Source organism: Pristiophorus japonicus, chromosome 7 (genome assembly GCF_044704955.1).
Source record: "Pristiophorus japonicus isolate sPriJap1 chromosome 7, sPriJap1.hap1, whole genome shotgun sequence".
Taxonomy (NCBI): domain Eukaryota; kingdom Metazoa; phylum Chordata; class Chondrichthyes; family Pristiophoridae; genus Pristiophorus; species Pristiophorus japonicus.
Window position 1 is genome coordinate 80,949,516 of NC_091983.1, and position 24,206 is coordinate 80,973,721.

The 24,206-nt window shown below is 46.3% G+C and overlaps 1 protein-coding gene and 1 long non-coding RNA gene across 4 annotated transcripts in view; one reads left to right on the forward strand and one right to left on the reverse strand.

Annotated features, from left to right (window-relative positions):
* LOC139267175 (uncharacterized) overlaps window positions 1-3,150 on the reverse strand; it is a 59,477-nt gene extending 56,327 nt beyond the window's left edge. The window contains exon 1 of the long non-coding RNA XR_011593848.1: window positions 1,868-3,150. This is a non-coding gene — a long non-coding RNA (uncharacterized lncRNA). The remainder of the gene's footprint in view (window positions 1-1,867) is intronic.
* LOC139267174 (protein LYRIC-like) overlaps window positions 2,774-24,206 on the forward strand; it is a 133,942-nt gene continuing 112,509 nt past the window's right edge. The window contains exon 1 of one of the 3 annotated variants that reach the window (XM_070885096.1): window positions 2,774-3,393. In XM_070885096.1, coding sequence (XP_070741197.1) covers window positions 3,085-3,393 — 309 coding nt within the window. In that variant the 5' untranslated portion in view covers window positions 2,774-3,084. The remainder of the gene's footprint in view (window positions 3,394-24,206) is intronic. The other 2 variants (XM_070885098.1, XM_070885097.1) reach the window with 2 other exon arrangements.

Genomic DNA, 24,206 nt, shown 5'->3' on the forward strand with positions numbered 1-24,206 from the left:
AGTCTATGTCCTCCTGAAGTCTGTTACTATCCTCCTTACTGTTTACCTACAGTGTCTGACGTTTTTGTCATTTGCAAACTAGCTTTGAAAATAACCTTTTATTGACCCCCCCTCTCTCCAACGCTCGTCCCCTCTTTCGCTACCCCCTCTCTCTCACCCCCGTCCCCTCTCTTTCACCACCTCCCCACCCCCTCTCTGCCCCCCGTCCACTCTCTCATCTCCTGTCCACTCTCTCTCACTGTGTCCCCCTTACTCGCACCAACATCCTCTCTTTCACCCCCCCCTCCGTGTCCCCTCTCTATCACCCAACCCCCCCGCTGCACACCCATGTTCCCACTCCCTCCCTCTCTCTCCAGTCACCCCTCTCTGGTCCCCTCTCTTTCAACCCCGTCCCCTCTCTTTCATCAGCCCCCATCCCTCTCTCCCCCCTTCGTTCTCTCACCCCACTCCCCCCGTCCCATTCTCTCACCCACTGTCCCCTCTCTCCCCCCTCCCCCATCCGCTCTCTCTCACCCTTCGTCCTCTCTCTGTCAACCCCTTCCCCAGTGCCGGATTAAGGCCTGATGGGCCTGGGGCAAATTGCTCCAAATGGGCCTATAGCGATGTCTGTTCATGTTCATTACATTACGTACATGATTCTGATTCTGAGTATGAAAACATAGGCCAGTATATTCAACAATGAAAGCATATATTCTGTATCAAGTAGGTATATATTCTGGTTCTGGTAACATTGCAATACTAGATCCTATTCATATATGCAAATTTCTCTCAATGACATTTGAAATAAACAGGCTCGTACATATTCTGTTCTGTATATATAGGTACACTAATGTATATAGTTACTTCTATATATAGGTATAAGCAAATGAATCTAGCCTTTATAAGCAGGTATATATCCTGTAAATAATATCCTGTAGCTACTTTACAAGATAACATTGTGAGACTTCCTATATGCAAATTTCTCAATACTAACAATTAAATAATAACACAGATAAAAGTAAAGATCTTGTTTCTGCAAAAATAAGTATGTACATGTAAAGCCAATCAACAATATTTTCCTAGGTCTTGTTTTCTCTCATTGTCTATTCTATTCAGCCTATTTGGGAGGCCTTCTTTATTTTTTCCTATATTTATTTGGTGGCCTATGTTCTTTGGTGGGCCTGGGACCGCAGCTCCCTATGCCCCATGGTTAATTCACCCCTGCCTGTCACCTCTCTCTCACCCCCCTCGTCCCCTCTCACCCATCCCCCCCTCCCTTCTCTCTCTCACCCCCATCCCATCATACCCTCCGTCCCCTCTCTCTCATCCTGTCCCTTCTCCCCCACTGTCCCCTCTCACTCCCTCCCCTCACTTAGGGCCCCCTCATCCACCCCCCCATCCCCACTCTCACACGCCCGTTCCCTTCTCCCACACCCGTCCCTTCTCTCTCACCCACCCTACCATCCACTCTCTCACCCCGCCCGCCTATTCTCCCACTTAGTGTTCAGCCTGCCTAGAATAGGAAAATATGGGACAAATACAAAACTGATATTCAGAAGTTCCACTGACCAAAATGTTACTTTTAGTCTGTTTGCTTCAAACTGAAGATAAATTCCCTGAACTATCTAGTAACAGGGACTATGTGACACAGTGATCCCAGTTATTTTATCTCGGTAAACTGCGTTCTGCCCCAGTGTAAGCTGATGGATGGAAATCTCATCACTGCAGGCTCTAATGGTCCAATGTGAAGCATATGCAGCCTCAGGGCGCGCAGCAGAACACTGTCCATGGTTTAGACAACTTGGCAATGAGGGATAAAAAAAATCGCAAATGGCTAAACCCCAGTCCGTGATTTTCCGCTCACTAACATTAACAATTATAAACTCACAATTTGGCGATACGCGCTCTCATCTAGTGCCGGAGGACAGAAGCGGAATTTATACCCTTAAATTGCATGTCTGGCCCTGGGGATGGAGAAATAACACTGGTGCTCTTCTGAGGTTAAGATTAATACGCATTGTAAATGCCGTCTTAAAGATTTCCTCTGGCTGTCATTTCTAGCATAATTGCAAATGCAAAAGAACTTGTTTGTGATTTCACTAATAATACCAATCAGATGCAATTTTCTGCAACATCGCTACACACAGCAACGGTGCAATTCTTATTCCATTGTGATGCTGTTTCCAGGTGTCGGCGGTTTGCACTTTCATTCTTGCAGGGTATTTATGGCAGCGCACACGTCCCCTCTGGGGTTTCTCTCCCTGGCGATGTAGTTAATACGAGTATCAAGCCGTTTTTGTACATATTAAAGGAATATTTTGCAAATTGAAAAAGGTCCTTCAGTACCCAAAGGGAGACAAAGCCTTTCCACATCGCGCTTAGAATAAGGTCAACATCTTTCAATGAAACTGTACCTGGATATGTTACGGGTTTTGTTTTGAAAGCGTAACTCACGGGACAGAAACATTCCCGGTGAATGCACATTTGGTGCTCGTATTGAAATGATCGATATTTCCTTTAGTTATTCCAAATTTGCGGATGTAATTTGGACACTGCAATTAGCACATGATTAATCTGCTTTGCTCGATGTTGAGTCTAATTCCCAGAGCTCAAATGTTCATCCTTTTTTTAACAGACGACAAGCAAAGCAAGCTGCACGATATAAATTGTAATCAATCGGGGTGGGAAGGGTAATAAATCGGGACAGTCGATTGCAATCTGTCCAATCGAGATTAACATCACGTAAGGTGATGGAAATAGTCCCCCCACCCCCAAATAGTTATTACATTTTCCACGATTTAGATCATCAACAAACCACAGTGTTACAACTTGCACTTGTCTGCCTACAACCAAGCTTTTGATTTGAAATGTGTTTCCGAACGATTTGGTCTTTCATGGCCACCGTCACATTTGTAGCGGTACGCATAAGTTGAAGCATTGCAGGAAGAAAAGTTTGTGCAGCCTGTGAAAGTGAAGCTTTGATTTGTGCAAGCTCGGAGGCTACTGGGGCTTGGGCCGCGCGCCCACCCGCCTGGGCTCACATTCGGATTTGGAACATTCGCTCCCCGGGCCCGGGCCGTTCCATTCCATCCATTGTCTCTCGCCATGCTCGAGCCGCTCGCTCGCTGGCTGCAGGTGCTGCTGCTGCGAGGCACGGAGTTGCTGTCTGGAGGCGGTCTCTCTGATCCCGCTCTCGTTATTTTGCCCTCGATCGCTCTCAGCCTACTGGTAGGTGTGGCGGTGCTGGTGGTTGTTGTTTTTGTGCAGCAGAGTCGAGGCCATGCTGCCTCCCTTGCTGCGAGCAGGGCCCTGACGATCGAGGAGTATTTGCTGCTGGAGGAATCCGCAACGACTTGGAAGAAACCGAGGCAGCACGAAGACCCGAAGAAGAAAAGGAGAAAGGAGAAAGCGAAGGTAAAAAAAAAATGAAGGGGGAGGTGGAGGAGATTAGAGAACGGTGTGCAACGGGTGGAGCTGGACATTTTCAAAGCAGCAGCTGAGCTTCATGCGAACAATACGCCATGGAGTGTGGCGTCTGCTCCGGACCGTTACTTTAGCATCTCAGGACACTGGGCAATAACAAAACAAATCTAGTATTGTGAATCTGTGATGGTGGAACTTTCACAGATTGGGCCTATGGTAGATAGAACGGGCATTGTTAATAAATACAACCAACCGTTAACAATAGACACCCAGTAAGAGTGGAGTGCAGTGTATTACAGGAATACGCAGTCTGTTCTTCTTCCTCCGTTACATTTATCTATAAGAACACCGTGGTTGAATCATGCATGGCGCAATCGGATTTACATAAATAAGTGAACCATATTTTTCTTCTTAGTATGAGGTTGGTTATGCAAAAAAAAGTTTCAACCCTCTTAAGTACACACGTACCTTTGGAGTTGCTGCCCCGCTCCCTTTTATTCGGATTGGGATTTACCATCAGCAGCCTTCAGCTATGTTATATAATGATACATTTGTACATGTGGGGAAGAGACTCATCACACTCAGGATGACAGTGTTCAGAGACATTTTCACTTTTTTCGGTTGACAATTTGAGTGTCGTTAATTGTCAATTTTATTCATTTGGAAAAAAAAAATCACATTTTTATTCTGGAACGTGCAAAAGTACGCCAGCGTCTGTATGAATAGTTTACCCCAGAGAGCTGGCTCAAGTTGTTGCTGAGGCTAAATGTCAGTGCTAATTTTACCGGGTGCTATATATTTACCAAGTAAATAATCGCGAATTCTCACTTCAAGCACCATAATGGAGCCCTTGGTGTGTGAGATTCTGGTAAACATATATTTCACTACACATAGCCACAGATCAGACGGAAAAGACGACTGTGTCGCTTTTCATTATGTTGTGCTCTTGTTCAGGTCATGTGGTTAAGTGGCAGAAGAGTTCTCATTCATGTTACTGTACTAGAGTGCAGTTTGCAGAAAACCATTAAAAAAAAACAAAAGATGCAAGACAGTAACAGCAGTAAATTAATCAATACAAATTGCACTAAAATTATGGAAACTAAAACAACTAGTTTGCATCTTTGGTGATTTGAAACATTTCCTCACCACCACCAATTTCTTCTGTCTGGTAAAATGAACCAGAGCTTGTCCCCTGACATAATTTTTGTTATGAAGAATCAGCACTCTATATCGTGTGTGCCACTTGTTCACTGGACTGAACTGAAACTGCAAGCTCACCTGAGTTTCAGGGATTGACTCAAACTGAGTTAACTAAATCCTTGCTGGGCTGTTTAGAATATGAAAACAATGTTATTTATAATCCCAAACTATATTCATCAGAGGCAGTCCCTTGGAATCGAGGAAGACTTGCTTCCACTCCTGAAGTGAGTTATTTGGTGGCTGAACTGTCCAATATGAGAGCCGCAGACTCTGCCACAGGTGGGACAGATAGTCGTTGAGGGAAGGGGTGGGTGGGACTGGTTTGTCGCATGCTCTTTCCGCTGCTTGCACTTGATTTCTGCATGCTCTCGGCGATGACACTCCAGGTGCTCAGTGCTCTCCCGGATGCACTTTCTCCACTTAGGGCGGTCTTTGGCCAGGGACTCCCAGGTGTCAGTGGGGATGTCGCACTTTATCAGGGAGGCTTTGAGAGTGTCCTTGTAACGTTTCCGCTGCCCACCTTTGGCTTGTTTGCCGTGAAGGGGCTCTGCGTAGAGTACTTGCTTTGGGAGTCTCGTGTCTGGCATGCGAACTATGTGGCCTGCCTAGCTGAGCTAATCGAGTGTGGTCAATGGGGATGTTGGCCTGAATGAGGACGCTGATGTTGATGCGCCTGTTTTCCCAGGGGATTTGTAGGATCTTGCGGAGACATCATTGGTATTTCTCCAGCGACTTGAGGTGTCTACTGTACATGGTCCATGTCTCTGAGCCATACAGGAGGGCGGGTATTACTACAGCCGTGTAGACCATGAGCTTGGTTGCAGTTTGGAGGGCCTGGTCTTCAAACACTCTTTTCCTCAGGCGGCCGAAGACTGCACTGGCGCACTGGAAGCGGTGTTGGATCTCGTCGTCAATGCCTGCTCTTGTTGATAGGAGGCTGCCGAGATATGGGAAGTGGTCCACGGTGTCCAGGGCCGCGCGTGGATCTTGATGACTGGGGGGCAGTGCTGTGCGGCGAGGACAGGCTGGTGGAGGACCTTTGTCTTACGGATGTTTAGCGTAAGACCCATGCTTTCATATGCCTCAGTAAATACGTCGACTTTTTCCTGGAGTTCAGCCTCTGGATGTGCGCAGACGCAGGCGTCGTCCGCGTACTGTAGCTCGACAACAGAGGTTGCGGTGTTCTTGGACCTGGCCTGGAGACGGCGCAGGTTGAACAGGTTCCCACTGGTTCTGTAGTTTAGTTCCACTCCAGCGGGGAGCTTGTTGACTGTGAGGTGGAGCTTGGCGGTGAGATAGTCAACCACGCGTGTCTATGGAGCGTCCTCCGTTTCCGATGCCCCCAAAAGTTCGTCACCATCCTCCGCTTCACAGACCCAATTCACGTCCGGACCGGGGTCAAACAGGGCTGCGTCATCGCCCCAACCCTCTTCTCAATCTATATTATAAAGCAGCTGTATGATTTAATGATGGCTCTAACCTAGAGTTTTTAATTAAAGAACCAGTTGATTGCCTATTTTGGTTCTTTACAAAAACACTTTTTTATGGTAAATTTTTGTACCCCTCAAGCTAAGTGTTTTTCCATTTCGGCATTTAATATAGGTATCAACCACTCCCATGCCAGGCATATGATGACTTACTGCAGAGCGAAGTTCAATTTCCACTGTCCCAAAAATACTCATCAACTCCAGCTCATCAGAGCATCTATTACTGTAGTGTGAATGCTTGCTACCACATGGAGTGGTTGAGGCAAATAGCATAGATGTATTTAAGGGAAAATTAGAAAGTACATGAAGGAGAAAGCAATAGAAGAATATGTTTATGGGTGAGATGGTGTAAATAGAGTGGGAGGAGGCATGTGTTTCGCATAAACACTAGTTTGGGCCCAATGGCCTATTTCTGGGCTGTAAATTATATGTAATTTTCTGAACTTTTGCACTAGGAACAGGCTAAGATTGTCTCAAACTTAGCTCACACAGGACTCTCATAACTGGTTTTAAAAAAAAAGGACTCTTCCTTTTAATATGGATTGAATTTGAAACCTGGCTCCAGAAATGAGAAAACAATATGCTAACCAATTAAGCAAACTAGCTGTTTATTGTTTATAAATTATGATATTTTAAATAAGAGGCTACTATGGTACTACATTAAATGCATGGTGAGATGGTTGTGCTTTTAAGAACTCCGATTTCAAAATGGCAGTCATGGAATTTTAAAAGTCTCTTTTTAAAAAAAAAACTTTAATAGGTATAGTGGTTGAAATTGCCCTATTTTGCAACGCCCGTTAATGCCTCTGTGGGCGCAAAACAGTTTTCGCCCGGCGGGGGTGGGGTGGGCACGACCGGCTCCCGTGAAATTGCGTGGGAGTTAGTGTCATCGCCGCATGTGGTGACCCCTTAGCACCGCGTGTCGACCGCTTTCGGTCCCACGGCGGATATTGCCCTGTGCCCGCGAGGCTGCCGAGAACGGTGTCAGTACCAGCCTTGCAGGTCACGAACCGGGCTGACCTCCACTCGCACAGCGGTATTTAAAGGGGAGGTCAGGAATGCCCCACGTCGCCATCTTACCTAAATGGCCCACTCACCGGTCGGCCTTTTCTTTACTTCTCTGGTGTGCAGTCCGACACCAGCAACAGGTCGCCCTGGTGGCCCAGTGGAGAACATCAGAGGCCCGGCCCTTTAAGCGAAGGGGAGGGGCATTGTACCACGTCAGCTCTACGCAGTGCTTCCGCATAGCGCTGCCGATTGCTCCCCAGTATCACCCCAGAAACCGCCCCATCAGGAAGTGGAGCATGCAAGATTGTGATTTCCCCCTTATGTTTTAACTCGTAGGGGGGGAAACTTGGTTGCTTTGCGCCTCCCATTAACGCCTGCGGGGGGCAGTAACGGGGCGCTGGGAGATTACTGACCAGGCGCAGCGCATTCAGCGACGCCCGTGAACTTCCCTGGCGGTTTTGTGCTGACGCTAACACTTACCACCTCGGTCTCTAGTGTCCCGTAGATCGTGACGTCATCAAGTGCACAGCGTCCCATTACCGCCCTGGATGTGATATTCGCTCCCACCTCCTGCTGCATCGCCGGGCGTCAGCAACAGGAGGCATTGTCCCCTCGACTGGCTGCTTTTTGGAGCGATAATTAAAGGTGGTGGTCAGGTCGGCCAAATCTTATTCTTCGCACCAGTCTGGTGCCTGCTGGAAATTTTGAAAGCCTCATTGTTGCATGATGCCTAAGCCCTTCCTTCTCTGAGAGTGATTGGGGCTAGAATGGAAGTTACGCAGGTCCCCTGACCCCACAGAATTAAGAAGAATAATGTTGCAAACCATCATTGACCCTTCCCTTCAAATGAGCTTCAGTGCAGTGCTGCCGGCAGCAGAACATTCTTCAGCACTTTGCCACTACCACCCCTCTCACACACTTTAACGCCCTAAGAGAAGTGGTTAGCGCTTGATTTAACACTCCACTTCCCTCTTGGAGCGCTAAAGCTGATGTTCCCGGGATGAAAAAAGGATTATCGTCTGGTGATAATTTTCTCCGTTTTCAAACGTTAGCGCCCCAAGCGGGGAGCAACAGAATTTCTGGCTCTAAATAGTATTTTTAAATGGGGACTGCTTATTAAATAGGTTTTAAGAATAGTTATTTTAATTATACATGGAGTTCTTTTATTATGGTCAGGAATTAGACTTAGATTGTGAAATCTTAAAAAAACAATGTTTGCACCTTTTGAAAAGGCTTAATTGTCCTTTGAAAGTTGCCCTTTTCCATGAATATAGGTAACAGAGTGAGAAGAATGGAATGTAGGCATTTTCTCTTGTTCTCTTCCCCATATCTGCTTCAGTCTGATCTTCTGGTACTCAGACTTTTTCTTACAGCATCCGCAGTACTTTGCTTTTGTAAATGTAATTTGTTTTGTTTGGCGAGAATGGAGTAGCTTTGTTTCAGAGCAGTGGAATAGTAAAGATTCAAATCAAATGTATGAGCCTAATTTGGCTCACATGTCTTTCTGTATTGGCTATGCATTAATTTATATTGGGCAGTTATTGTTGACTCCAACAGTCATCATTTTGCAGATCCATAGGCTACGGGGAAAGGGCGGGGTAGCGGGACTAGCTGAGGTGCTCTCGCAGAGAACCGGCACGGGCCGAATGGCCACCTTCCATGCTGTAACCATTCTGTGATTAGGTGTAAGTATATGTATACTTTAAGATTTGAAGCTACCCCTTGTGGAGAAGGCCACAGCAGTACCTCTAAAATCATTAATTGACAGTGTAAGTACCAACGATGTCTCCGCAAGATCCTACAAATCCCCTGGGAGGACCAATGCACCAACATTAGCATCCTCGACCAGGCCAACATCCCCAGCATTGAAGCACTGACCACACATTATCAGCTCTGCTGGGAAGGCCACATTGTCCACATGCCAGACACGAGACTCCCAAAGCAAGCTCTCTACTCGGAACTCCTTTATAGCAAATGAGCCAAAGGTGGGCAGAGGAAACGTTACAAGGACACCCTCAAAGCCTCCCTGATAAAGTGCAACATCCCCACTGACACCTGGGAGTCCCTGGCCAAAGACTGCCCTAAGTGGAGGAGGTGCATCTGGGAGGGCGCAGAGCACCTCGAGTCTCATTGCCGAGAGCATGCAGAAATCCAGCGCAGGCAGCAGAAAGAGTGTGCGGCAAACCTGTCCCATCCCCCCTTTCCCTCAACGACTATCTGCCCCACTTGTGACAGAGACTATGGTTCAGCCACCAAAGAACTCTCACTTCAGGAGTGGAAGCAAGTCTTCCTCGATTCCGAGGGACTTCCTATGATGATGATGATGATGATATTTGTTTCCCCACTCTCTCACACAGGTCATGTGTCATACTACCTCAGCCTCTAGCTACATTTTTATTAAGGTGAAACCGTATGATTTTCTTTGTTACCAGCAACAACTTGTATTTGTATAGCGCCTTTAACGTAGTAAAACATCCCAAGGTGCTTCACAGGAGTATTATAAGACAAAACATTTGATACCGAGCCACATAAGGAGAAATTAGGGCAGATGACTAAAAGATTTTAAGAAGCATCTTAAAGAAGGAAAGAGAGGCGGAGAGGTTTTGGGAGGGAATTCCAGAGCTTACGGCCTAGGCAATAGAAAGCACGGCCACCAATGGTTGAGCGATTATAATCGGGGATGCTCAAGAGGGCAGAATTAGAAGAGTGCAGATATCTCGTGAGGGAGGCGTTGTGGGGTAGAGGCGATTAGAGATAGGGAGGGGCGAGGCTATGGAGGGATTTGAAAACAAGGATGAGAATTTTGAAATCGAGGCGTTGCTTACCCAGGAGCCAATGTAAGTCAGCGAGCAGAGGGATGATGGGTGAATGGGACTTGGTGCGAGTTAGGACATGGGCAGCCGAGTTTTGGATTACCAAGTTTACATAGGGTAGAACGTGGGAGGTCAACCAGGCGTGTGTTGGAATAGTTAATCTAGAGGTAGCATAGACATGGCTGAGGATTTTAGCAGCAGATGAGCTGAGGCAAGGACCGAAATGGGTGATGTTACGGAGGTGGAAATAGGCGGTCTTAGTTATGCTGCAGATATGTGGTCAGAAGCTCATTTCAGGGTCAAATGTGACACTAAGATTGCAGACAGTGTGGTTCAGTCTCAGACAATGTTATTGAGAGGGATGGAGTCAGTGGCTCAAGAATGGAGTGTGTGGCGGGGACCAAAAACAATGGCTTCAATCATCCCAATATTTAATTGGAGAAAATTTCTGCTCATCCAGAACTGGATGTCGATCAAGCAGTCTGATAATTTAGAGACCGTGGAGGTCTCGAGAGAAGTCATCATCATTATCGTAGGCAGTCCCTCGAAATCGAGGAAGACTTGCTTCCACTCTAAACGTGAGTTCTTAGGTGACTGAACAGTCCAATACAGAAATTACAGTCTCTGTCACAGGTGGGACAGACAGTTGTTGAAGAAAAGAGTGGGTGGGATTGGTTTGCCGCACACTCCTTCCGCTGCCTGCGCTTGTTTTCTGTATGCTCTCGGCGACGAGACTCGAGATGCTCAGCGCCCTCCCGGGTGCACTTCCTCCATTTAAGGTGGTCTTTGGCTAGGGACTCCCAGATGTCTGTGAGGATGTTGCATTTTATCAGGGAGGCTTTGAGGGTATCCTTGAAATGTTTCCTCTGCCCACCTTGGGCTCGCTTGCCGTGTAGGAGTTCTGAGTAGAGCGCTTGCTTTGGGAGTCTTGTGTCAGGTATGCGAACAATGTGGCCCGCCCAACGGAGCTGGTCGAGTGTGGTCAGTGCTTCGATGCTGGGGATGTTGTCCTGATCGAGGACGCTAACGTTGGTGTGTCTGTCCGCCCAGGGGATTTTCAGGAAGAAGTGGTGGTGAGGTAGAGCTGGGTGTCATCAGCAGTCATGTGGAAACTGACACTGTGTTTTCAGATGATGTCACCAAGGGGCAACATGTCGATGAGAAATAGGAGGGAGCCAAGGATGAATCTTTGGGGGACACCAGAGGTAATGATGCCGGAAAGCGGGAAGAGAGGTGATTCTCTGGCTATGATTAGATAAATAAGAATGGAACCAGTCAAGTGTAGTCCCACCCAGCTGGACGATGATGTAGAAGCATTGGAAGAGGATGGAGTGGTCAACTGTCAAAGGCTTTCAGCCAGAGTTAATGGTGCCACCACATCATTTGTCCAATCTCTCTTACATTCTACACTGTTTTCTAAAAGCAATAATGTATTTCAATTGGCAATTACAAAAATATAATTGAAAGGTTTTCAACTCGTATGCCTGTAAGAGAGAGACTCTCTTGTTCTTATGCAACTGTTTTTGAATTATTTTATAGGAATATTTTGACTTGTGCTTAACTCCAGTGTATCATAATGAGATCATGTACACAATCACTCTTCCCCCCCCCCCCCCCCCCACCCCCCCCAACCCTCCACAATATTGGGCCAGATCGTGCTGCAGCGGGCCCCGTTAGTTGGACTTTTTTCGGCACCCTTCAGCTCCAAAAAATGTTGCTCCATAACTTATTAGAAGTGTGAGCTGATAATGAAGTAGCAAGGGTAACAGGACATCTGGGAAATTAGTTAATGGCAGGAACAATAGTGTATATTCTTAACCAATGAGATTTAAGGATTGAAAAAGAAACAAAGAATGAAGGAGGGTGAATTAGAGTCAAATCTGGTGTAGAGAGAGAGAAAAAAGGGAAAGAAAAGAAAAAAAATTAAATTCAAAATTTGGCATTTTAAAAATCTCTAACAACAATTGACTACATGCAGGCATGAGATTTAACACTTTGAATTGTTCCTTTTCTGGACCAGACCAATTGATAAGCATTGTATTAGTAATTATCACATTGTTAAAAGGTATTTACACTCTATGGGCCCAAATTTCCCCATGAGTTGCACCGTTTGTTTTGGTGTAACTTGATTTTTCTGGTGTATCTTTTTAGTTGCAAATATGGCCATTTAATTTGCGCCAGTGTAAGTGAGTTAGTTAGATTTTTTGTTGGGTCAGATTTTTTTTCAAAAGGGGGCATTCCCAGCCACTTACACCATTTATGCCAATTTTGCCAGAAAAAAGTTGTACTAAACTAACATAGGGCAGCATATGTGTCCACTTTTATCCGCACAGAAAGACCTTACCTACAGTTAAGGAATTGGCGCAAGTAACAACATTTCAAGCATCACCAAGAACCAAACAAAGCACAAAAAGTAATAAGCAATTAATTAACAAATAAAATAGAAGCAATCCTGTACCTAAAGCACCAAGACTAAAGTAATAAGCAATCAGTAACTAACAAATAAAAAAAAATAGAAGTCCTACCTTAGGGAATGCAGCGGGCCGCCGGTGAGGGAACCCATTCGGCCAGGGCTAGGGACGGCGTGCTTCGGGCCCCTCCCACACAGCCTGCAGCACGCACTCTCAGATTCGGTTGCCAGGAGATTTTGCACATGCGCGCAGACTCTAGCGCGCATGTGCAGAGGTCCCGGCACTATTTTCAGCGCCGGGACCTGGCTCCGCCCCCAATCCATTGGGCCACGCTGCGCCATGACCGAAGAGAGGCTGGAGAGCGGCCAGAATACCGATATCTTTTTTCGGAGCACCTCGGGTGAGGGCGCCAGAAAAACAGGTTAGGGGAACTCTAGCCCTTAATTACCAGACTTGACTTTTGGTGGTGTGTTTAATGGGTAATTAATGTGAAAATCAAACCAGTTCTTAAAAATAACTGGAGACGAAGGGCAAGCTGCCATTTGTGCGAAGCAAACGGCAAAGAGGTGTAAATTGACCAGCAAGTTCTCAACACAAGGTGTATCTCTCAAACCCCTGAAGTTGCTGGCTTATTTGCATATTTATAACAGTGTGTGATGTTAACATGCTATTATTTTTGCAGCAAAATCAAGCCCAACATATTTTCAAATCAAACTTAAGTTATACCTGTAACTCAAGTTGAGACCATCTATGATTTATACGCTGCATACTACTGATTGTAAAAAAGACCACCAGCTACAATAATTAAGTGCAACACCCAAGATGAACCACCCAAATGGCATTTTATAAAAGAAAGCCAGCATTCGGACAGTGATAGTCCCTCTGGAAGGAGACCTACTGTACCATGAAAAGAACAAATTGCTGTTTTTGACTTTTATAATCTTGCTGGGTTCTCAGAATACTGCTCTTACCATTAGTTTCTTTCTCGAGACTTTTGTCCTGATATGACATGTCTTGTTTTAACAGTATTGTTGTTGTTTCTCACTACAGTGTGAATGTGTGAATTCCTAAATGATCACGTGGATTATGCAGATAAACAACAAAATGGCTTGCATGGGTTTTTACAATGGTATCTCCTTTCTCTGAACAATTCCTTTTTTCTTTATATATTAAATGTCATATTTGATATTGAACTATCTTGAGCCCTCAGAATATGCAGATCTCTTCTTTCACATAAGGTCAGCAAAAAATATTTTCTCCAGTTTCCATCGCTGAGTATTGTAGAGCTAGGGAATTATACAGAACCATAGAATACTTCTTAATTTATAGTGTTCGTAGATAAAATCCTTTGAAAAGATTACATATGAACATTATTATGTACATATCATAAGGAACGGTAGCATAATGGTTATGTTTACTAGACCAGTAATCCAGAGGCCTGGACTAATGATCCAGAGACCCGAGTTCAAATCCCACCACAGCAGCTGGAGAATTTAAATTCAGTTAATTAAATAAATCTAGAATAAAAAGCTATGAAACTACCGTCCTTACCTTGTCTGGCCTATATGTGACTCCAGACGCACTGCAATGTGGTTGACTCTTAACTGCCCTCTGAAATAGCCTAGCAAGCCACTCATAAGAACGTAAGAAATAGAAGTAGGCCATTCAGCTCCTCGAGCCTGCTCTGCCATTCAGTAAGATCATGGCTGATCTTCTACCTCAACTCCACTTTCCTGCATTATCCTCATATCCCTTGATCTCTTAATATTCAAAAATCTATTGATCTCTGTCTTGAATATACTCAATGACTGAGCATCCACAGCCCTCTGGGGTAGAGAATTCCAAAGATCTGAGTGAAGAAATTTCTCCTCATCTTAATCCTAACTGGCCGACCCCTTATTCTGAGTCTGTGACCCCTAGTTCTAGACTCCCCTACCAGGAGTAACATCCTCCCTGCATCTACCCTGTCAAGCCCTTTAAGAATTTTGGATGTTTCAATGAGATCACCTCTCATTCTTCTAAACTCTAGAGAATATAGGCCTAGTCTACTCAATCTATCCTCATAGGATATGTTTCTATGTTTCTATAGATGAAGTCCTTACTACTCGGGGGATCAAGGGTTATGGCGAGAAAGCAGGAAGGGGGTACTGAAGTTTCATGTTCAGCCATGAACTCATTGAATGGCGGTGCAGGCTAGAAGGGCTGAATGGCCTGCTCCTGCACCTATTTTCTATGTTTCTATGTTTCTATCTCCCATCCTAGGAATCAGTTTGGTGAACCTTCGTTGCATTCCCTCTATGGCAAATATATCCTTCCTTAGGTAAGTAGACCAAAACTGTGCACAATAATCCAGGTCTGGTCTCATCAGGGCCCTATGTAATTGCAGTAAGCCTTCTTTACTCTAGTACTCAAATCCTCTTATAAAGGCCAACATACCATTCGCTTTCTTAATTGCTTGCTGTACCTGCATGTTAATTTTCAGTGATTCGTGTACAAGATCATCCTTTTGAACACCAACATTTCCCAATCTCTCACTATTTTAAAAGATGCTCTGCTTTTCTATTTTTCCTACCAAAGTGGATAACTTCATATTTCCCGACATTATATTCCATTTCCCATATCCTTTCCCACTCATTTAGCCTGTCTTTATCCCCTTGAAGTCTCTTTGCATCCACCACACAACTTCCATTCCCATCTAGCTTTGTATCATCAGCAAACTTGGATATATTACATTTGGTCCCCTCATCCAAATCATTGATATAGATTGTAAATAACTGAGGCCCAAGTACTGATCCTTGCGATACCCCACTAGTTACAGTCTGCTAACCCGAAAATAACCCGTTTATTCCTGTTCCCTGGTTTCTGTCCATTAACTAATCCTCAATCCATGCTAGTATATTACCCCAATCCCATGAGCCCTAATTGTAACAAATCACTACAGAATACAATAATAAGAATGGACCACCTGGCATCAATCTCGGTACCGACTTATGACATGACAATGGCACACCCAGCCAGTTGACCTTGCAAAATCCCCCTCACTAACATCTGGGGACTTGTGTCAAAATTGGCGGAGGCGGCCCTGAGGAAACTCTCAACCATTGTAAGCATGTACCTGAAAATGTGGGGCTGTGGTCAGCCTGAGAAATGTGCCATGACTTTGTTAAGTGGGAAACTTACATGAAGGTCTAAAGCCCCTTAGTACAGGACACTACCAAGGTCCTCACCGACATCTGGGGACTTGTGCCAAAATTAGGAGAGCGTCCCACAGACTAGTCAAGCAGCAGCCTGACATAGTCATACTCACAGAATCATACCTTTCAGCCAATGTCCCAGACTCTTCCATCACCATCCCTGGGTAAGTCCTGTTCCACCAGCAGGACAGATCCACCAGGTGTGGCGGCACAGTTGTATACAGTCGGGAGGGAGTGGCCCTGGGAGTGCTCACCATTAACTCTGGACCCCATAAAGTCTCATGGCTTCAGGTCAAGCATGGGCAAGGAAACCTCCTGCTGATTACCACATACCGTCTTCCCTCAGCTGATGAATCAGTATTCCTCCATGTTGAACATAACTTGGAAGAAGCACTGAGAGTAGCAAGGGCACAGAATATACTCTGGGTGGGGGACTTCAGTTTCCATAACCAAGTGGAACCACCACTACTGACCGAGCTGGCCAAGTCCTGAAGGACATAGCTGCCAGACTGGGCCTGCGGCAGGTGGGGAGAGAACCAACACGAGGGGAAAAACCTACATGGCCTCGTCCTCACCAATCTACCTGTCATCGATGCATCGATCCATGACAGCATTGGTAGCAGTGACCACCGCACAGTCCTTGTGGAGACAAAATCACATCCTCGCACTCCATCGTGTTGTGCAGCACGATCACCGTGCTAAATGGGATCGATTCAGAAGAAATCTAGCAGCTCAAAACTGGACATCCATGAGCTGCGATGGGACATCAGCAGCAGCAAAATTGTATTCCACCACAATCTGTAACCTCATGGCCTGGCATATCTCTCACTCTACCATTACCATCAGTCCAAGGGACCAATCCTGGTACAATGAGGAGTGCAGAAGAACATGCCAGGAGCAGCACCCGGTGTGCCTAAAAGTGAGGTGCTAGCCTTGGGAAGCTTCAACATAGTCATGCTAAACACCAAAAGCAGCATGCTATAGACAAAGCTAAACGATCCCACAACCAATGGATCAGATCCAAGCTCTGCAGTGCTGCTACATCCAGTCGTGAATGTTGGTGGACAATTAAACAACTAATAGGAGGAGGAGGCTCCATGAATATCCACATCCACAATGATGGCGGAGCCCAGCTTGCGAATGCAAAAGACAAGGCTGAAACGTTTGCAACCATCTTCAGCTAGAGGTGCCAAGTGCTGGTTCTCATGTTGGTTCTCTCCCCACCTGCTGCAGGCCCAGTCTGGCAGCTATGTCCTTCAGGACTTGGCCAGCTCGGTCAGTAGTGGTGGTACCGAGCCACTCTTGGTTATGGAAACTGAAGTCCCCCACCCAGAGTATATTCTGTGCCCTTGCTACTCTCACTGCTTCTTCCAAGTGATGTTCAACATGGAGGAGTACTGATTCATCACGTGGCCTCCTCCTGAAGTCCCCACCAGCACAGAAGTCAGTCTGCAGCCAATTCGATTCACTCCATGTGATATCAAGAAGCGCGTGAGTGCACTGGATACAGCGAAGACTATGGACCATGACAACATCCTGGCTGTCATGCTGAAGACTTGCGCTCCATAACTAGTCGCACCTCTAGCCAAGCTGTTCCAGTACAGCTACAACACTGGCATCTATCCGACAGTGGAAAATTGCCCAGGTATGTCCTGTCCACAAAAAACAGAACAAATCCAATCCGGTCTATTACCACCCCATCAGTCTACTCTCCAATCATCAGAAAAGTGATGGAAAGTGTCGTCGACAGTGCTAGCAAGTGGCACTTACTCACCAATAACCTGCTCATCGATGCTCAGTTTGGATTCCGCCAGGACCACTTGGCTCCAGACCTCATTACAGCCTTGGTCAAAACATGGACCAAAGAACTGAATTCCAGAGGTGAGGTGAGAGTGACTGTCCTTGACATCAAGACAGCATTGACCGAATGTGGCATCAAGGATCACTAGTAAAACTGAAGTCAATGGGAACCAGGGGGAAAACGTTCCACTGGCTGGAGTCATACTTAGCACAATTGTTGGAGGTCAATCATCTCAGCCCCAGGACATCATTGCAGGAGTTCTTCAGGGCAGTGTCCTAAGCCCAACCATCTTCAGCTGCTTCATCAGTGACCTTCCCTACATCCAAACGTCAGAAGTGGGGATGTTCACTGATGATTGCAAAGTGTTCAGTTCCATTCGCAAATCATCAGTTAATGACGCAGTCCATGCCCGCATGCAGCAAGACCTGGACAATATTCAGGCTTGGGCTGATAAGTGACAAGCAACATTCGCGCCAGGCAATGACTATCTCCAACAAGCGAGAGTCTAACCACCTCCTATTGACAATCAACGGCATTACCATCGCTGAATCCCCCACCATCAACTTCCTGGGGCTCACAATTGACCAGACATTTAACTGGATCCATGTAAATACTGTGGCTACAAGAGCAATTCAGAGGCTGGGTATTCTGTGGCAAGTGTCTCATCTCCTGACTGCCCCAACATCTTTCAACAAGGCACAAGTGCAGCTCCAACAACACCCCAGAAGCTTGACATCATCAGGAAACCTACCTGCTCCTGGGAAACAGCCTCTTCTGGAACTTTCCCCATCCACAGGGTGCCAAGCCTGTCAATCAGACTGGCTTCCAGAATCTGCTATGAAAAAACATGCACGTTGTGGAGTAAAAACTGGGGCAACCTAGATTTCCAAGCAGATCATTGTCCGCACCCTTCTTTCCTCGCTCCCACCCCCCTGCTTGAAAATCCTATCCCAGTAAATATCAGGGCTGTAGTTTCCAACTTTTGTTTCACGACATGACCACTCCTAACTGAAGAGACGAAACAATATGCACATCAGTAATTACCAGACGTTGAAGAGAGTTTATCACGGTGCTTAAGGCTGTTGCAGTTTATGGAGGTGAAGGAACATTGTTATTATTTTTCTTTCCCACTGCTTATCAGTAGAATTAGAAATAAATCCACAGGTTCCATAATAATACCTAATAGCTTTCTTTTTAATACCTTACTAGTGGATCTTCTGTGACATGTATCAGTGAAATTTTGATATGCTGTTTTATGAAGACAGGAGGATTATATAATCATGTATGGAGGATAATGTATGTAATATATTTTAGTTAGTGGGAATAAAGGAAATGTTGGTCAAATAATTTCTTTATTTGAATTAGGCAAATTTATGTAGGAATTCAAAATATGTAATTATTTGAAAGAAATCGATCTCCCATGGTGTTGCGTTTGGCATGTTGAGATCAAGGGGGAGAAATTGGCCTGGTTAGCACCTCCGGGGGATGGTAACGGGGTGCTAAGGGGTTACTGACCGGCACCCGCGAACGTCCCCGGCGGGTGTGCACTGGCACTAAATCGTACCGCCTCGATCTCTTGCGCCCCAGAGATCGTGAATCATCCGGTGCACAGCGCTCCGTTCCCTGGGTGCACTATTTGCTCCCAGCCCCTGCAGCATCGCCGGGCATCAACAACGGCAGCTGCAGAGGCATTGTCACCTTGACTGGCCGCTTGGGGAGCGCTAATTAAAGGCAGTGGTGGTCAGTTAGGGCAAAATTTAATTATGTCCACAGTCATTTTGCTTTTTTTGGACCCCGCGATTGCTTAGCCCTGCACTCCGTGCTTGGCCCTGATATGTGCAACTCACAGGTGCCGTTGTCCAACAGACGCAATCTTAGGGTTCAATCAATGCAGCATTTAAGGGAGGGAAGGAGCCTTTACAACCGGCGGCGCTGCATGGAACTTTGTGCAGCGCTCTGCCAATACCGTCTTTCTTACTCCCTTTAGCGCTCTAAGGGAAGTGGTAGCACTTGATGTGGCACTCCACTTCCCTCTTGGCGCGCTAAAGCGGAAATTCCCCGCAGAATCAAATCTTTAGCGCCCGAAAAGTATCATCACTTCAAAGGGCACGCTACACAATTTCTAGCCCCAAGTCCAGTCTTCAGGTGAAGCAGGGTTAGATGAAGGGGCTTAATTGAACCAGGACACGCAGCTATAACTCGGTCCCTCTTTTAAGGTCATGTATTCTGGGACTGAAAATATATAGCTGTTTCAGCGGACTCAGTAAATTCATTGCAAGTCTGCTGGAATGACCAGAAACCATGCAGATGCCCAGTTACACTTGGTTCAGACCTGGTGCTGAAGATTCCGGATGGTTTTGTGATGGCAGATCCTCTGCTCACCTCGTACAAGGCCCTTGATGTAAGGAATGGGCCAGGGACTCTGAGCACTGGAGTTCCCACGGTCGGGGCCTGCTCAGCGATCTGGTTAATCATGGTTTTATATCTCCTTTTCTCAGTATAGCAACTTGCCAATCTCAGCTGGGCTGTTGAGGACAGGCATACTGGCTGACCAACTGGCAGTTCTGGATCTCCCCTGGGGATCTAGGCCACGAACCTCAACTGGACCCTTAAAGATTAAAAAAAAAACATGTTTTCTTAAATGGCTTTGAAGTGGCTGCAGGGGCAACAATATTTTCTTCCAGGGGTACTTGATCTGGAACTCCCCAAAATTGCCAGCCTTGATGGTGGGTGGATGTCACGGATTTGCCACAAGCCCACTGAAATCATGCAACTTACATGACCTCCCCGACTCCACAAACATTGGTGGGGTCAGGTACATTTCAGCACTTGTTGCTGAGAGGTGCCTCTCCACGGAATTTCTGGGCCTGTCTTCTAATTTTTATATTTCCACGTGCTTAGACATTCCATAGATTTTTGGAGCCAACATTTGTAAATCAGTCGATGAGTAAGGCCATTGATGCATGATTCTCACAAACCATGGAATATGACATAAAACACAATTAAAAATCCCATAATCTCATGTAATAAAACAGTATTTGACTTAGTCACTTTAAACTAGTAGTCCTAATTATAAGCGGATAATGAAATCGGGGAGAATTGTTAATTGAATCTACAAAGTCAAACAACTACTAATAAGTAGTCAGGATGTTTGCTGTTCTACATGGTACCTACATAGCAACAAGTCTGTAACACTCTCAATGAAGAGTAAGATTTAAAGTCTGTAATCTATTAAATCCTAAAACAATAACAACTTGTAGCACCTTTAATGTAGTAAAATGTCCCAATGCTTGTCACAGGAGCAATTTTCAAACAAAATTTGACACCGAGCCACCTAAGGAGATATTAGGACAGGTGACGAGGAAGGTTTTAAGGAGCACCTTACAGGAGGAAGGAGAGATCGAGGTTTAGGGAGGGAATTCCAGAGTTTAGAGCCGAGGCAGCTGAAGGCAAGGCTACCAATGGTGGAGCGAATCAAATCGGGGATGCGCAAGAAGCAAGAATTGGAGGAACGCAGAGATCTCGCAGGGTTGTGGGGCTGGAGGAGGTTACAGAGATGGGGAGAGGCGAGGCCATGGAGGGAAGTGGAGTGCTAAATCAAGCACTAACCACTTCTCTTCGGGTGCTAAAGTCTGAGAGCAGGGTGTTAGTGGCAGAGTGCTGAACAATGTGGAGTGCAATGCTAACGGCATCAGAAGCTGCTTCCCTCGCTTAAAGGGAAGGGCCAATGATGGTGCACAACCTACTTCTTGGCATTTCTGCATTGTAAGGTGACCTGCGCAACTTGCATTATAGCCCCAAATAGTCTCTCAAAGTGGAGGGCTTGGACATCTTACAGCAATGAAACAGCAAAAACTTTCAGCAGGCATTAGATTGGTGCAAACAATAAAGGTTGGCCTACCTGAAAACCATTCCCCTTAATTAGTGCTCCCCAAGTGGCCAGCCAAGTTGACAACTCCTCCTCTCCCTGCCATTGCTCACGCCTGGCAATACAGCAAGACCGGGAGGCAGTTTCACATCCAGGGAGGTAACGGGACGCTGCGCACTTTAGCGCCTCGCAAATTGTGACGTCATAGAGGCCTGGGCAGTCAGAGTTGGTGCCAGCGATAAACCGGCAATGAAGTCACCGCGCCGGTCGCTAAACCCTTAACATCCCATTAGCGTCTGGGGTGGGGGGGGGGGGCATAACAGGAGGTGCTAAGCAGCTGAATTCCCCTCTCCTTCCCCCCAGGATGTTACTATGTTACTGCATAGTAATCAGAAGTAGGAACTCTCCCTGGTCAATTTTGACTCCTTAAATGAGGGTTGCAGAGGCCAACTCTGATGCCTATATTGTCACTCTGGCATAGGTCAGCTAATTCAGTGTAGACTGAGGATCAAACCTCGGTCCATATGGCTCAGCTATTCATTGCAAGTAATTGGTGGCCCCCAATGCACACTGTCACTATTGGCCCTGAAATTCCGGTCAGAGGCTTCTTTCGAACGAACACCTCCAACCGGAGAATTTTAACAGTTTCCTAGTGGTCCCGGAGGCGCCTCAGATTCCGGTGGGGAGGCATTCTCTTCCCGCGCTGCGAAGCGCGCTCCCATCCTCGAGGTTCGGATGTAGAAGGTTCACACCTCACACAACTTTTAATTTCAATTCATTTTAATTAATAACTGTCTGTCTTAGAAAAAAATATATTTTTCCGATTTTTAAAAAAAGTTTTGTAATTGGGGTTAAAAATAAATTTACCTTAGTGGGCAGGGTTTTTAAAATAAAAATTTGTTTTTATATTTTATTATGTTTTTATGATGTTTTAAAACTTACGCTATTCCAATAAAGTCAGGCAACACATAGAAAATAGAGAGAGGAAGGAAGTGTTATTCACTGTTATTCATGCCTTGTGTTTTAAATAGTGTGAGTGAATCAGTTTGCCCTATGCATGATTTGGCACAACAGGATATAAATTGCATAAAGTTCTCACTGGATTCAAAGGGCCCAAGTTTCAGCTGGTAAATAGAACGGCGTACCTCCGTCGGTTGTTAAAAAGCACGGCCGAAATCCTACCTTGGAATTCTCGTCGCTTGTAGGACCGTGGCGTGGCGCATCGGAGTTTAAAGGAGGCGGGGCAAGTATCCTCGCAGCGGGGCGGGGCTAGGGCCCAGCGTAGTTTGCATTGTTGGCAGCCTTGCGATGCGCGTTATAGCGTGCGCGCATGCGCAATGGGTCTTCGACCTTGGCAATCGGCCATTTAAAGGGAGAACGTGGCACTCTGTTAAAGCAAGCTGTGACTTTTGGGTGCAGGTAGGGAAGGAGTGAAAAGTATTTAAGTGATTCTTGGGGCCCAAGTTTCCACATGATTTGCGCCTGATTTTTAGGAGCAACTGGTGGAGAACGGACTATCTTAGAAATCGCAATTCTCCACATTTTTTTTTCTGCAGTTCTAGTCAGGTAGAACAGTTCTACTTTGGAACAGAATTTTTTCTTCAAAAGGGGGCGTGTCCGGCCACTGACGCCTGATTTCAAAGTTTCCACAGTGAAAACGTACTCCAAACTAACTTAGAATGGAGCAAGTGAAGATTTTTGTAGAACTGAAAAAACCTGTTCTACACATTAAAAAATCAGGCGCAGGTTACAAATTAGGCGTCCAGAACGAGGTGGGGGGGGGGGGGAGGGAAGTCATTAAATTCTATAATAAATCCTTATTTATACTTCTACAAATATTATACAAATAAATCCAACCTGAATAAACATTTATAAGCAAAGAAAAGATTAAATAAACCATCTTCCTACCCGTGTGAAAGTGCTTCAGGCACGGAGAATTCTGCAGTCAGCCTGAGGCGCCCGTTCTTCCTGCGGGGGGGTGGGGGAGAGGCGCCCGTTCTGCCCGTGGGGGGGGGGGAGGGGAGAGGAGGCGCCCGTTCTTTCCCGCGGGGGGGGGGGGGGGAGGAGGCGCCCGTTCTTCCCGCGGGGGGGTAGGAGGCGCCCGTTCTGTCCGCGGGGGGGGGAAGGGGAGAGGAGGCGCCCGTTCTTTCCCGCGGGGGGGGGGGGCCCGTTCTTCCCGCGGGGGGGGTAGGAGGCGCCCGTTCTTCCTGCGGGAGGGGTAGGGGGCGCCTGTTCTGCCCGCGGGGGGGGGGAGGGGACAGTGAGAAGGCTGCAGTGAGATGTGCTTTTATTTAAAAAATGTTCAAAAATTAAACGGCTACAAAGAACTACAAAAATGGCCGAGTGCCAATGTTTTTTCACACTGAGCATGCGCGAATGCTCCAACACGCACGCGCAGCGTTGCCGGCAGGAAAAAAACTAATTTAAATAGTACCTGCCCCCTCCCACTTACAAAATCGGCGCGAGTGTAGGCTCCGCCCCCCTGGGCGCCGCGCCAGGCAGACAAGGAGCTGTAGAACGCTCCAGAATCGCGATTTTTTTTTTTGGGGCGCCGTTTTAGGCGCGAAAAACGGGCGCCCAGCTCGGAGAGGCGCCCGTTTTTTATCGTATGGAAACTTGGGCCCTAGGAGTGCAAAGGAATGCTGCATAGGTGCATGCAAGGTAAGGACTATGTGCTTTTAAAAATCACTGACTGTAAATCCAGTACAGCAATGGAAGAACGTGCAGCGAGAACGAAGAACTTCTTGCATGAAGAAGTGGAGACACTAGCTTACATCATTGAGGGGAGATGGCAGGAGCTGGACACCAGCAACAGAGGCTGCACAAAGGTGGGACTTAAAGAAATCAAGAAACGATGGGACCTAGATGCAGACGAATAATGCAGAGTGGTACATACCAGGAGATCTGGGAGCCAGTGTAAAAAGAAATGGCAGAACCTTGGTCAAGTCGTTCGTGTAAGTAATATCTTCCTTTTCTCAATGGAATTGCAATTGTAAATGTGACCAGCTGTATATGTCCCACC